General features: G+C 40.5%; 1 protein-coding gene across 2 annotated transcripts in view; it reads right to left on the reverse strand.

Annotated features, from left to right (window-relative positions):
• Positions 1–16254, reverse strand: part of LOC124554939 (alpha-1,3-mannosyl-glycoprotein 2-beta-N-acetylglucosaminyltransferase) — an 89759-nt gene that overhangs the window by 10432 nt on the left and 63073 nt on the right. For both annotated transcript variants that reach the window (XM_047128638.1, XM_047128637.1), the window contains exon 11: positions 14458–14588. In XM_047128638.1, the coding sequence (XP_046984594.1) occupies positions 14475–14588 (114 nt within the window). In that variant the 3' untranslated portion in view covers positions 14458–14474. The remainder of the gene's footprint in view (positions 1–14457; positions 14589–16254) is intronic.

A 16254-nucleotide genomic window follows, 5' to 3' on the forward strand; every position in this document is an offset into this window, starting at 1 on the left:
TGTGTGTGTGTGTGTGTGTGTGTGTGTGGCTACCAAAGGTCAATTGCTGGTGGTGAAGAATATCATCACAGGAATTCTCTACCAACTGCTGTAATGGAAGCCATCAAACCTATATTCAGGGACCTTGCAAATGAAAAATTATTGAATAAATGTCTTCATGGTGGTACCCAAAATCCAAATGAAAGTTTTAACCAATGTGTATGGGATAGATTGCCAAAAGCCATTTTTGTGGGAAGAAATGCACTTGCTATTGGTGTTTACGATGGAGTTTAATGTTTTACTGATGGTGTGCAAAGCAGGAAATATGTTTTAAAGAAAATGGGAATTAAGCCCAGAGTGCATTGCATCAAAGCTTTGTATGCTATAGATGGAGAGCTTGTAGTGGAAGCAGATAAATCATTTTTGGAGGTGATAAAATCAAGAAGAATGCATCATAGGAATGTGAAAAGAAAGAAAACTGATTTAGAAAATGAAAAAGAACCTGCTTATGGTGTTGGGCTGTACTAAAAGAATGCCAAATACAACCAGAAACTTTAACAGCCATTTTCAGCAAAAAACAAATTTCTGTGCTTAGGTAAATGTAACATCCAAAATAAATATCCTATTACTTTCAAACTTGGTATGCTTATTAAACACAAACTCCTTAACGCAAAACTCTAGAATTTTCCAAATCCATTAAAAACTGTGGTAAAAATTGAGAAAAAATTAAATAAATTCTATAGTTTCACACACCTGTAAGTGTGGTTTGTATATTGTGCAAAATTCATTGAAGAATATCTCTTACTTATGAAGAAAAGTATACCTATAGCAACAAATGCAGCCAATAGTAAATGAAAAAAATGATGAAATTTCACATGTAAAAAAAAAATTATTTTATTTCTGGACTTCCACTGCTATGAGTGTGAATCCTGAATCCCTCCTGGTCTTACTGACAAAGTTTTATGAATTTATTTGTAAAATTATAGACAGTGGAAATTAAAATGTCCTGTGGTGCCTTTCCTGATCCAAGTCAGCCCATTCGTCTGCCTACCACCCTTAATCAATCAAGCAAATAATTATAAATGTGCATAAATGCTTAAAAGTCTGTAAATGGTGTATGTACTAGTAAATGATTGTTCCCAATGTTGACATATAAAATGGTTACATTAACTTTTACGAGGATGTTCTGAAAAGTAATGTCTCCAATTTTTTTCTTCTTTTTTTTGTTATAACTATTAAGGCTTTTTATATAAAATGAATGTTATTGATATTCTACATCTTTATTCTTCATGTTTACATATTCATTTCTACAAATAGTCACTCTGGTGATGAACACATTTCTCCCAAGAGACCAATTTGTTGATACTGTCACTGTTCAGTGTTTCCCTCTGCTTGCATCACTTCATCACTAACATAGTGAAGCCCTTGAAGCTGTTCTTTATGTTTTGGAAACAGATGCAAATTGGATGGGGCCAAGTCGGAACTTTATGGAGGGTAATCACTGACAGGGAACCCAAGGCATCAGACTGTTGCAGATGTCGCAGCACTTGTGTGTGGTCTGGCATTGTCATGCTGAATGGGAGGTTGCTCCAAGTGTGGATGAGCTCTTCAAATTAGAAACTTGATTACAGCATGCTGTTTCTCAGGCACCAACATAGTTGCATTACACACTGCCATGTTACACACTACAATTTAGAGCGCAGTGGTGTTAGAGGGCTACAAATATGTGTACATGAAGAATCAAGATGTAGAATGTTAATAATGTTTGTTTTATTTTTAAAAAAGGTGCAGAGTTATCACATAAAAAATTTGGTGGCATTAGTTTTCAACACACCCTCCAACATTTTATTAACTCACCACATATCTACATCTACATCGTTGCTCTGCAATTCGCACTTAAGTGCCTGGCAGAGGGTTCATCGAACCATTTTCATACTACTTCTCTATCATTCCACTCTTGAATGGCGCGTGGGAAAAAGGAACACCTAAATCTTTCCGTTCAAGCTCTGATTTCTCTTATTTTATTATGATTATCATTTCTCCCCTTATAGGTGGGTGTCAACAAAATATTTATGCATTCAGAAGAGAAAGTTAATGATTGAAATTTCATAAATAGATCTTGCCGCAAAGAAAACCACCTTTGTTTCAGTGACTACCACCCCAACTCGCATATCATATCAGTGACACTCTCACCCCTACTGTGCAATAACACAAAACGAGCAGCCCTTCTTTGCACTTTTTCAATGTCCTCCGTCAATTCTACCTGGTAAGGATCCCATACCGCTCAGCAATATTCCAGGAGAGGATAGACAAGTGTAATGTAGGCTGTCTCTTTAGTGGGTTTGTCGCATCTTCTAAGTGTTCTGCCAACAAAGCGCAGTCTTTGTTTCGCCCTCCCCACAATATTATCCATGTGATCTTTCTAATTTAAGTTGCTCGTAATTGTAATTCCTATGTATTTAGTCGAATTGACAGCCCTTAGATTTCTGTTATTTATTGTATACCCAAAATTTATCGGATTTCTTTTAGTACCCATGTGGATGACAACACCACACTTTTCTTTGTTTAGTGATAATTGCTACTTTTCGCACCATACAGAAATTCTCTCTAGATCATTTTGTAATTGGAATTGATCGTCTGATGATTTTACTAGACGGTAAATTACAGTGTCATCTGCAAACAATCTAAGGGTGGCTGCTCAGATTATCACCTAGATCATAGCAGAGGGCCTATGACACTACCTTGCGGAACGCCAGATATCACTTCTGTTCTACTCAATGATTTACTGTCTATCACTATGGAAAGTGACCTCAAATCCAGACACACTACTGAGACGATACTCCATATGCGCGCAATTTGATTAATAGTCACTTGTGAGGAATGGTATCAAAAGCCTTCTGGAAACCTAGGAATATGGAATCGATCTGAGATCCCTTGTCGACAGCACTCATTACTTCATGGGAATAAAGAGCTAGCTGTGTTGCACAAGAATGATATTTTCTGAATCCATGTTGGTTATGTATCAATAAATCATTTTCTTCAAGGTGATTCATAATGTTCGAGTACAGTATATGCTCCAAAACCCAACTGCAAATTGAGGTCAGTGATATGGGTCTGTAATTTAGTGGGTTACTCCTATTTCCCTTCTTGAATATTGGTATGACCTGTGCTACTTTCCAGTCTCTTAGGTATAGACCTTTCGCCAAGTGAGTGGTTGTATATGAGTGATAAGAAAGGCGCTATTGTATCTGCATACTCTGAGAGGAACCTGATTGGTATACCATCTGGACTGGAAGACTTGCCTTTATTAAGTGATTTGAGTTGTTTCGCAACACCTAAGATATCTACTTTCATGTCACTCATGCTAACAGCTGTTCTGGTTTCGAATTCTGGAATATTTACTTTGTCTTCTTTCGTGAAGGAACGAAGGAAAACTGTATTTAGTAACTCCACTTTAGTGGCACCATCATCGGTGACATTTCCATCGCCATCGCGCAGTTACGGTATTGACTGTTTTTTTGCCACTGGTGTACTTTACATACGACCAGAATCTCTTTCTACCATATTTTGAGACAATATTTCATTGTGGAAACTATTAAAAGCATCTCGCACTGACATCCGCACTAAATTTCGAGCTTCTGTGAAACTTAGCTAGTCTTAGGGATTTTGCGTTCTTCTGAATTTGGCATGCTTTTTTTGTTGCTTCTGCAACAGTGTTCTGACGTGTTTTGTGTACCATGGTGGATCAGTCCCATCTCTTATTAACTTATGTGGTATGAATATATCTATTGCTGTTGATACTGTATCTTTGAATTTGAGTCATATCTGGTCTACACTTATATAATTAGCTAGGAAGGAATGGAGACTCTCTCTTAGGAAGGCATCAAGCAAATTTTTGTCTGCTGTTTTAAATAGATATATTTTGCGTTTATTTTTAGTGGTTTTGGTTGATATGGTTTTGAGCCTCAGTACAATGACCTTGTGTTCACTAATCCCTGTATCCGTCATGACGCTCTCTATTAGATCAGGAATATTTGTGGCTATGAGGTCAAGTGTGTTTTTGCAACCATTTAGTACAATTACGGAAGAAGTTTTCTGTCTACCACCGGCTTTGAACATGTATTTTCGCCAACAAATCGAGGGTAGATTGAAGTCTCCACCAATTATAACTGTATGGGTGGGGTACTTATTTGTAATGAGATTCAAATTTTCTTTGAAGCGTTCAGCTATCATATCATCTGAGTCGGGAGGTCAGTAGAAGAAATCAATTATTATTTTGGTACAGCTGTTGAGTATAACCTCTACCCACAGTAATTTGCAGGAACTATTTACACTCCTGGAAATGGAAAAAAGAACACATTGACACCGGTGTGTCAGACCCACCATACTTGCTCCGGACACTGCGAGAGGGCTGTACAAGCAATGATCACACGCACGGCACAGCGGACACACCAGGAACCGCGGTGTTGGCCGTCGAATGGCGCTAGCTGCGCAGCATTTGTGCACCGCCGCCATCAGTGTCAGCCAGTTTGCCGTGGCATACGGAGCTCCATCGCAGTCTTTAACACTGGTAGCATGCCGCGACAGCGTGGACGTGAACCATATGTGCAGTTGACGGACTTTGAGCGAGGGCGTATAGTGGGCGTGCGGGAGGCCGGGTGGACGTACCGCCGAATTGCTCAACACGTGGGGCGTGAGGTCTCCACAGTACATCGATGTCGTCGCCAGTGGTCGGGGGAAGGTGCACGTGCCCATCGACCTGGGACCGGACCACAGCGACGCACGGATGCACGCCAAGACCGTAGGATCCTACGCAGTGCCGTAGGGGACCGCACTGCCACTTCCCAGCAAATTAGGGACACTGTTGCTCCTGGGGTATCGGCGAGGACCATTCGCAACCGTCTCCATGAAGCTGGGCTACAGTCCCGCACACCGTTAGGCCGTCTTCCGCTCACGCCCCAACATCGTGCAGCCCGCCTCCAGTGGTGTCGCGACAGGCGTGAATGGAGGGACGAATGGAGACGTGTCGTCTTCAGCGATGAGAGTCGCTTCTGCCTTGGTGCCAATGATGGTCGTATGCGTGTTTGGCGCCGTGCAGGTGAGCGCCACAATCAGGACTGCATACGACCGAGGCACACAGGGCCAACACCCGGCATCATGGTGTGGGGAGCGATCTCCTACACTGGCCGTACACCACTGGTGATCGTCGAGGGGACACTGAATAGTGCACGGTACATCCAAACCGTCATCGAACCCATCGTTCTACCATTCCTAGACCGGCAAGGGAACTTGCTGTTCCAACAGGACAATGCACGTCCGCATGTATCCCGTGCCACCCAACGTGCTCTAGAAGGTGTAAGTGAACTACCCTGGCCAGCAAGATCTCCGGATCTGTCCCCCATTGAGCATGTTTGGGACTGGATGAAGCGTCGTCTCACGCGGTCTGCACGTCCAGCACGAACGCTGGTCCAACTGAGGCGCCAGGTGGAAATGGCATGGCAAGCCGTTCCACAGGACTACATCCGGCATCTCTACGATCGTCTCCATGGGAGAATAGCAGCCTGCATTGCTGCGAAAGGTGGATATACACTGTACTAGTGCCGACATTGTGCATGCTCTGTTGCCTGTGTCTATGTGCCTGTGGTTCTGTTAGTGTGATCGTGTGATGTATCTGACCCCAGGAATGTGTCAATAAAGTTTCCCCTTCCTGGGACAATGAATTCACGGTGTTCTTATTTCAATTTCCAGGAGTGTATTTCAACTTCACTAGAAGATAAACTACTACCAACAGGGACAAACACTCCACCACCTATCTTATTTAGTCTATCCTTTCTGAACACGGTTTGCACCTCTGTAAAAATTTTGGCAGAATTTATCTCCGGCTTTAGCCAGCTTTCTGTTCCTATAATTATTTCAGCTTCAGTGCTTTCTATCAGCACTTGAAGCTCTGGTACTTTTCCTACACAGCTACCACAATTTACAACTACAATACCGACTGTTGCTTGGTCGATTCTCGTCGTTTCTTTACCCGGTACCCTTTGAGACTGGAGCCCTTTTTGATCTTTTCCCAGACCGTCTAACCTAAAAAGCCACCCAGCCCACACCACACAGCCCCTGCTACCCGTGTAGCTGCCTCCTGTGTCTAGTGGACACCTGACCTATTTAGTGGAACCCGAAACCCCACCACCCTATGCCGCAAGTCGAGGAATCTGCAGCCTACATGGTCGCAGGACTGTCTGAACCTCTGATTCAGACCATCCACTCGGCTCTGTACCAAATTACTATCTTTACATACAGCTCATCCATTAACAAAATGTAACCTATCTGTTTTCCAAATGATTATATAGTAACCAAAATACGACAGTGTTCATACACTAGTCTTTATAACTCCTACCTCACCCCAAAATCCTCAGTCTGCACCTGGTAATCTTAGAGGCAACTTCTATGCAAAAGTTCAGGAACGTGAAGCTAGTTAGTATTGTGTAGAAGCCTGTGCCCACTTATTTTATGAGCAACATCTTGGTTGTGTTCTGCAATTATGTACTCAGTTAACATATATGTGGATGTTTGTTGCCAGTAATCACGCATTCAGTATACCTGTGTGATCAATTAGCATCTGAACTGTATTAAACATTATGAATTTTACTTCGAGCCAATACTGAACAATACAGTGTTTTAGGGAACATTTGTTTATTTGTGTCACCTATCATAAGACATGGTGTACTGATAGCTTATGTACATACTGAAGTCAATATGCTCAGCTGTACGTTGTGTCGAAGTCTAGCTGTGACTGTTTACTGTAAATATTCTGCCACTGCCATACTGATAATTAGCACAGTGAAAGTGCCTACTTGTAAAAGTTATTTCCCGTGGGAAATGGAACTGCCCATCATATTGTCTACATTGATGATAAATGTGGGAAAAAGCACATCAGTTAAATGTTGCCCAATGTACATCAATGGAATATTTCCCATAATATCAGCTCTACAGCAATCAAATTAACTTCCTTCAATACGACTCCAAGTATAGAATACGGTTTTGCAGTTAGGTTAACTCACACTCAGCGAAAGAGTGGTGGTTCAAATATGTTCATGTAACTCATTCCTCCTCCTTTTTCCCAGTTTAAGAATCTGAAAACTTCCTCTAGCACTTCTGAGAATGGTTTTGATAATATGGAATTTTCAGGCTTCACCTACAAACAACAACGTGGTACGGCAATGAGCACCCCTGCACTGCACCATCCTATGCAAACCTATACATGGGCCACCTAGAAGAATCCTTCCTAACCATCCAGAACCCTAAACCCATCACCTGGTTCAGGTTCACATCTTTGTGATCTGGATTGAAGGTGAGGACACCTTCTCCCCCATTCACTTCAGCTGTTCCTCCTCAACCGAACAAGCCACCTTCCTCTATGCTGACCTCCACCTCAAAGATGGCTACATTAGTACCTCCGTACATATCAAACCTACCAACCACCAACAATACCTCCACTTCGACAGCTACCACTCATTCCAGACTCTGAAGTCCCTTCCACACAGCCTAGCCACCCATGTCTGTTGCATCTGTGGTGATGAGCAGTCCCTCTCAAAATACACCAAGGGTCTCACTGAAGCCTTCACAGATTGAAATTACCCTCCCAACCTCGTACAGAAAGAGATCTCCCATGCTTTATCTCTTCAGTCACCCACCGGCTCCCAAAGCCCTACTCTCTGGCCACAAAGGAGTATTCATCTCATGACTCAAGACTGGAGCCACTGAATCACACTCTCCACCAGGGTTTTGACTGCCTCTTGTCGTGCTCTGAAATGAGGAATATCCTACACGTTCTTCCCACCCCTCTCACAGTAGTATTCCGCTGCCCATCAAATCCACACAATATCCTCAAGCTAAGCTGCAACCACTGAGCTGCATTCTACATAAGTGTGGCAACCAACAAGCTGTCTGTCCGCATGAATGGCCACCAACAAATTGTGGCCGAGAGACAGCTAGAACATCCAAATGCTCAGCACACTGCTCAATGCAATGTTCTTCGCTTCAGTGACTGATTTTCAGGCTGCACCATCTGGATCCTTCCTGCAAAACATCGATGTTCCAGTAATGCGCCCCCCCTCCCCCCCCAATCCTGGACTCAACCTTCGTTAGTCACTGTCCTTCACCCACCAATCCCCTTCCCTGCTCCCACTACAGCACTACACAGTCTTCTATTCCACCAATGCATCACAGAATCTTTACTTCTCTCCTTTTCCACTCCCTGCCCTCCCTCCCCTGTCCTCCCAGTCTGGCCCCTGACTGCACCTACCTGCTTTACCCTGTCCCCACAATGTCCCTGTGTGCTCCCACAAGCAGCACTTTACAGTTCCCCACTCCTACCATGCTTTCCCTCCGTTTCCCTGCCCCAGCCTCCTCCTTATACACACCACCCAGATTGCTTCTCCCATCAAGTGTGTCCAACCTCTGTAGCAAGACAGTGGTTTTTGTGTGTGTGTGTGTGTGTGTGTGTGTGTGTGTGTGTGTGTGTGTGTGTATTACTAAAGTTAATACAACACAATCTATAAAGCTATTATGTACAATGTTTCTGAGGGAAATACGATCGGAAATTTTTTTTTTCTTTAGAACTCATTGTTCTTTGACAGTATCTTTCTGCACCTGGACACTTATGGCAACACTCACATACATTTATTGCATTACTCCATGAGCTTGGTGTCTCTCTGACGATGAGGAGATTAGTATTTAATGCTCTTTCAACAATGTGGTCATTAGAGATGGAGTACAAGCTCAGATTGGGGACTGATAGGGATGGAAATCAGATGTGACTTTTTGTAGGAACCATCCCAGCATCTGCCTTACACAATTGGGGAAAACCTAAATCAGGATGACCAGATGAGGGTTTGAACAGTCATCCTCCCGAATGCACGTCCAGTGTGCCAACAACTGCACTGCCTCACTTTGTTCTCTCAGGTGGGTCATTTACGAAATTGTTTAATAACTAGGTACAGAATGTTGAACATCACAGAAGTTCTTCTGCCGTATCAGTGCACACAATGCTGCAGAGTAAAAATTCATTCTCGAAACAATTCCCCAGGCTGTGGCTAAGCCACCTCTCCACAACATCCTTTATTCCATGAGTGCCAGTCCTGCAAGTTATGCAGGAGAACTTCTGTAAAGTTTGGAAGGAAAGAGATGAGGTACTGATGGAAGTAAAGCTGTGAGGGCACATCACTAGTTGTGTTTGGATAGCTCAGACAGTAGAGCACTTGCCCATGAAATACAAAGGTCTCAGGATTGAGTCCTGATCTGGTGCACAGTTTTAATTTGCCAAGAAGTGTCATCTGTAATATTGTTATTAATGCTCTCATTCACACTAAAGTCTACACGTGAGTTTCCTCCCAGTTCCGTCCTATTTGGTGCTGATGACATGCCAGCACAGCCTTCAAGGCTTCAGTCAATATTGTTGTTTCATAGTCAGCCAGTCTCTGTATCGGTGAGTTACACTTAGTCCAGCTGTCTGGAGTGTGTCTTGGTAAGCAACCAATTTGCACTATCGGCAATAAATTATCCTATACCAATTTAAAAAAGAACTGTTATCCAGTCACGAAGCTTTTTAATGTGGTTTTCACATCCTTATTATGAAAGGTTTGGACAGTGATGATATCTAATCAGCAAAAATGGCAGTCCTTTCTTGATGTTATATCATGGAAATACTATGAATGGGTCAATAGTTCCCATGAAAAATCAGTTAAATTTTTTCCTCATTACTGCAGCAGAATGAAATCTGGTGTTACCTACATCAATAATATCTTTATGGGCTACAGTCACTGGTCCTTTGTTGATGAGTTTCCCTCTCTGTCTATCATACTATTCACAACAGAGGTCAAATATTCACTGTCTGGTTATGTGCAAGTATTTTGCACAGGCTATTCCTTTTGTAAAATCTAATCACTTTTTTTTTTTAATCTGTACAATATGCTGGTCCCTTTTTGAAGTTGACAGGTGTACCATACCTTGATGAACTGCCACTGCTGCACAGTCAACTTCTGTGGGCCGCATGTTGATGACTGGGGTTGCCAATGACTATTTGGATTTTAATAGTACATATATGGATCTCAGTGGAGCAAATCCCCTGTCAATTGAATGCTGCACAACCAGTGAGCAGTCATACCATCTAGAACCCTCTCTCTGTCATGTCTACCTATGATTACTACATAAAGCAGAGCAGAGGGAATAGCATGAGCACAAAACACTGCCACTGAATACCAAAAGCATCAAAAAAGGCTAATATGAACTGATAAATCCTATCACAAGGTGGTACATAGTGGATGACAGTGTCAAAGTAACCCAAAACCCATGAGTAGAAGACATCCCATTTGCCAACAGGTCACTGTTCAGCCCTGTGTAGAGGTATTCATACACAAAAAGTACTTGCAAGGGATGAAATGGTATCCTTGAAACACCCATAACCACCTCTTACTGGCACATTATACAAAATCTACTGTCCAATCAAGTACATTTGGGTGTTTGCTTGGCGTACCCCACAGATGAGAAATACCTTCAACAAAATAATTAAGCAATTGTGTCAGAATGGTTTGAAGAACACTCCGCGGGCATGAGAATGCTGAGTAAATGTATCCAAAACTGAACCAGGCACATATTCACCCCAAAACTTATCAAGATATTTTGTGTGGACCTGTAACTTTTCTGATCAGTGCATGTTTTGGAAAAAATACCATCATTTTTTTAATAGAAGAGTCCTGTACAAAGGCACTTAATTTTTGTGGATGGCTGTGTTCAATCCAAACCTATGATCATTCTTTAAGTGAAATGCAGTAAAAATGAACAAAATGGAAGATATAAAAAGTACGAAGGGGAAGTATTCGAGGGAACAGGTGAGAAGAAAAAAAGAGAGACATTTGTCTGTGTGTGTCATGGGGTTCTACATTTCAACTATTTATGCCTAATGTATATGAACTGTGGAAGCAGCCATGTAGTTGCCTAAATTGTTGTAGGAAACCACATCACATTCTGAATGGCAAGTGTAACAGGCCAAGCATCATTTGTCAGGCACATGGATTTAACCTGAGTCTGGTCATCTCCTTGTTTCACAGGTTAGTGCTTCATATGTTAACAGCATACGAGCACCTGGCCTAAAAGGTTCTCCTGCTTAAGTAACACGCATTATAACTTATTCATACTGCACATGATCTAATTAATTTAATGTCTGATATACTTCTTTTATAGGCTTCCATCCAGTACTACAAATATATTCGGGCATCTGCTAATAAAGTTTATTTCTCAACAATATTTAAGATACATCCTATTATTTCCAGCAAGATGATAAGATGTGTTCAGTCTTGCAAGGACAATCTCTCTAAGTAACAAAATGACACAGTCATAGGATTAAGTAACTATCTAGCGTATGAATTTTGACTTGTTACATTCCACTCAATCTCTTTCACTCATCTCAGATAATATGCCTACTTTTGATCATGTAACAGGTTTCCCTGCCAAGAGTCAACAGGCGACTTCTCCAAGGTTTCTAAATCTGTTTTAAATGTTTTTTTGTGTTGTACATAACAAAAACTGTTCATATGTTTCAAGTGACACCCAGTGTCAACTGAAAAAGTAATTTTGATTTTCATTTCAAACAAAATGCTGTGTTAATTGTAATTTGGTGTGTTAAAGTAATACTAAAACCTGAACTTGGTTTGGTGTCATAATTCAGTGCAAGGATATTTACTGAGACAGAGAGAAAACATTAAGAATATTGATTGCATCTAGCACTAACCATGCTGTGCAGTGCTAAACTGTCAATAATTATCCTTCAAATGAATATAACAATAGACCAATCTGAGGTCGCTCCATCAGTTGATAGACATAAAATCATAGGCAACATCTTGTTTGTTATAATAACCAAAACAAGTTTTATCTTCAACATTGGGCATCACATGCAATACCCATGAGCAGTTAAGAAAAAATAAGAAACTGCCTCAGAGTGCAATTAAACTCTCTTCATTTCATTACACCACAATTTAACATATTTGTTACATCACAGGACAATGTCTCATTGATGTTAGTTGTCCTTCAATGATTTGCACCACCAAACCAAGGGCTTATAAAACCAGTCAAAAAATTACATCCTCAGTAGTAAGGGTTTCTTTTCGTGCGTGGTACAGTGTGTCCTTGGTTTGCCAAAACACACTGTTGAAGGACAACTGATGTCAGTAAGATATGGTCCAAAGATGAACATATCACACAATGATTTGATGTATATGCATCAGTTACATCTTATGAGGACACAGTGAATGGTATGACGCCATTAATAAATATAGACCTTAATCAGAAGCATATAGCTAAGGTAGAATATTCCAAATTTTTAGGTATGTCCATTGATGAGAGATTAAATTGGAAGAAACACATTGATGATCTGCTGAAACGTCTGAGTTCAGCTACTTATGCAATAAGGGTCATTGCAAATTTTGGTGATGAACATCTTAGTAAATTAGCTTACTACGCCTATTTTCACTCATTGCTTTCATATGGCATCATATTTTGGGGTAATTCATCACTGAGGAATAAAGTATTTATTGCACAGAAGCGTGTAATCAGAATAATAGCTGGAGTCCACCCAAGATCATCCTGCAGACATTTATTTAAGGATCTAGGGATATTCACAGTAGCTTCTCAGTATATATACTCTCTTATGAAATTTGTTATTAACAACCAAACCCAGTTCAAAAGTAATAGCAGTGTGCATAACTACAATACTAGGAGAAAGGCCGATCTTCACCATTCAAGATTAAATCTAACTTTGGCACAGAAAGGGGTGAATTATACTGGCACTTAAGTCTTTGGTCACTTACCAAATAGTATCAAAAGTCTGACAGATAACCAACAAGTATTTAAGAAGAAATTAAAAGAATTTCTGAATGACAACTCCTTCTACTCCATAGAGGAATTTTTAGATATAAATTAAGAAAAAAAAATATTTAAAAAAATAAAAAAATAAAAATAAAAAAACACAAAAAAATAAAGTTGTTATATTAACTAAGTATGTTGTTAAATTAACCTAATTATGTCATGTATTGGAAAATTTGACTCGTTCCACATCATTACGAAATATCGTATTCATGATCCATGGAACTAGTATTAATCTAATCTAATCTAATCTGAAATCAATCATGGCCTAATAAAATTTAGAACATTAATTGTAACCTGAGACAGTTTTTCCTTTTTTTCCAATAAATTATATGACTGGAGTCCACATAGCCCCAACAATGATGGAAAATTTAAACATATAAACATACTAAATAAATTTTGTTTGGGCTGGCTCTATCTATACACTGCAAACACAAAATTGGAAATATCAACAAAAACACAAGAGAAAAAAGGCAAAGGGCTCTTATAGTCCGATTTGTGAACAATGGTGGTCTGTGCAGGTCGATGCATGGCTGCGGCATGCAGTGTTGCCAGTGCCCAGTAAGAGTTGTGGTACATGCAAACAGGGGCTTTGTGCTTGAAGAAAGCTCATATCCTGCAAACTATGTCCCTCATTTGCTTAAATAGAATTTATCACTTATCACAATCATCTCCCATGACAACTTGCAACTAATGGAATAAAAATTCACTAAATAACTCATTACGATCATGTAAAACGTTCACATTGGCTACTACATTCACAGCAGAACACTGAAAACTACTGAATGCACACTGGCTGCCGGAGAGAGTGTGACGTCAGGTGCACAGAATGAGCCTGAACTCTACCATCCCAAGTTTTATTATGTATTATTTTGTTAGACGCCTATTAACCCATTTACAGTTTTTTTTTACAACTCTTACTTCCATATCCTGTGCTTTAAAGACGTTTCAGTCATCTCCAAAAATCATTTTTAGTTTCACACAATAACGTTGTATCTGTTACAGGTGCGATTTCCTTTTCTCACAATGTAGAGTAGAAACATTTCTGTCATCCTCCCAACTGACATACTATCAAAAAACCTTATGTGTTCTTGCTCCCAATCCCTGCCAATCAAGACTGACCACCCACTGCCACATAAGCATCCCAGTGTAACCTTCCCACAATACAGCACCTCAAATTTCAATTCGCCTTCCTTCAAAAAATTCCATGACACAACACCAATATCACAGTGTTGAAAGGACAGCTGAAGAGCTTTATCATTTTCAGCACTGCCATGTGGTCACTTGCAATCATTATATGGCAGAAGCTCTCTAATAAAGAGTTTGATGAATGCTCCTCACCTCTTCTGGTCTCCCTGTCTCTTATATTATACAACCTGTTCCATTCCTGCTTAGGATTCCATAGCATGGCCTATCAAACCCAGCCTGCATAGCCTTCAGCTTCACTTATGACTGCTTCAGCTTCAAAATGTAGTACGTCAGACATACAGATTCTCTGACAATGTGAATTCAATATCAGAGTCAAAAGATATTCATTTAAGAAATTATATATTCCACACTCACCTACAGTCTCCCCTATGCTAGCTCCATGTTGGATCGTAACTTTTCCAGTTGGCATTTGGTGCTAAATATACTCTCCTGCCTTTGTACATGAAGCTCACAACACCACGATATCCAGTACGTGGGACACCACTCTGTATAAACATAGTTAAGTGCATTAACAAACCTTCAAATATCTGTCTGGAAATAAATTCCAATAAATAACTAAAAACTTTATGTTCAGGCAGCCACTCATTCAATAAATATAACTAAGAAGGAAAATGAGTTAGATTTCTCTGAACATTTATTAAATATGCTGGTAGTGAGTAACAACAAATATCAAAACCATAAAGCTAAAATATAAGTAACAGATACTAAGCTATAGTGTTTTCATTATTATATTACAAATACAAACCAAAGAATAAAAATTGTAAATAAAAAGTATTAGATAAAAAACAACACGTTCAGATATGATACTGGTCAAAGTATTGAAAAGCCAAAGGCAGAAGAGTGGCTCTATTTAGATACATAAACATTCATGAAAACTGTTCAGGTAACCAGCTGAATGGCAGTGTAAAACTGTTATGCTTCAAAATGTTATTCGAACAGGTATCCACAAGGAGGGGCATGTCATCCTTACCCCCACCCCCCCCCCCCCCTCCCCCAACCTTGAGTCTGGAGTACAGAGGTTTTAGTCATTACATAATTGTCATACACCATGGATAACTTTCACGTCTCCAGTATATAACTTTTTGAGTAACTGCCAAAATTTAATTCTTGTGGCATAACATCTCTAAACAGACCAAAGACCAACTCATTTATACCACCCCCCGCCCTGCCCTCCCAGGTAAATTTCTGCAGAGAGCTACAGTCACACTCATCATCTTCTGGTGAAATGTCAAGGCAAAAACATGAGTTGCAATTGCCCTCTCTCCTTGAGTGCAAGCAGTAACCCAAGGTACAGGGCACCAGTCTCTTGTAGACACAGGCACAGTGGTCTGCCCCCTGTCAAAATTTTCAATTGGTTCATACAGAGCCTGAACTATCTAGGTTCCACTGCATTATGAGAGCCACTTTATTTGCGACATTTTTTCTACATTTGCCTTTTCTTCCTTCCGAAATTACAGATACATGGCAGTTGTGGGTTTAGAGGAGGGACTTGTTGGTTCCCTTCCACAGACTTCTTACTCCATTACCTCCAGGGATGAGTCCTCTTTGGACTCATCAGTCAACCCAAGAGATGACCTAATGGCTTTGAAATTGCACTTTTATATTTTTGTTTATTTGTGTGATGAATATCTTTCAATAACTGTCATTTTGGCATGGTCCTTGTATTTTGTGACACACTTTTGCTGTAGTGAAGCTCTCTCGATATGGACATATTTGTATGGGCACACAGCAGCAAGGTCTTTAACACCTGCATGAAAACAGATTGAGACGAGTGTCAGTAAAATACACAAAACAGGAAGATAAAACAGCACGTAAAACATAGGTAACAAAAGTTGGAAAACTATGGGCACACCTGCACAGAACCATGGAAGGAAGTATTGCATCAGTAGTAAAACACTAATGACACAGGAAGAAAGTGGTTAAGGAGCTATAACAATACAGCAGATGGACAAGGAAGGCTGACCACAAGAATAAAAAAAGGAGAAGCCAGGCACCCTGCAACTCACAAAAACCTCTAGCCTTAAAGTTTAGGGCAGAGTCCAGACACATCACAAAACTTTAAAACCTTAGTCACACTCCTCTCATCATCGGCTAAAATAGAGAGTAGATCCCCCCAATATTTGCTTCTGCCCTTGCATCACAATATAAAAT

Source organism: Schistocerca americana, chromosome X (genome assembly GCF_021461395.2).
Source record: "Schistocerca americana isolate TAMUIC-IGC-003095 chromosome X, iqSchAmer2.1, whole genome shotgun sequence".
In the NCBI taxonomy this organism is placed as follows: domain Eukaryota; kingdom Metazoa; phylum Arthropoda; class Insecta; order Orthoptera; family Acrididae; genus Schistocerca; species Schistocerca americana.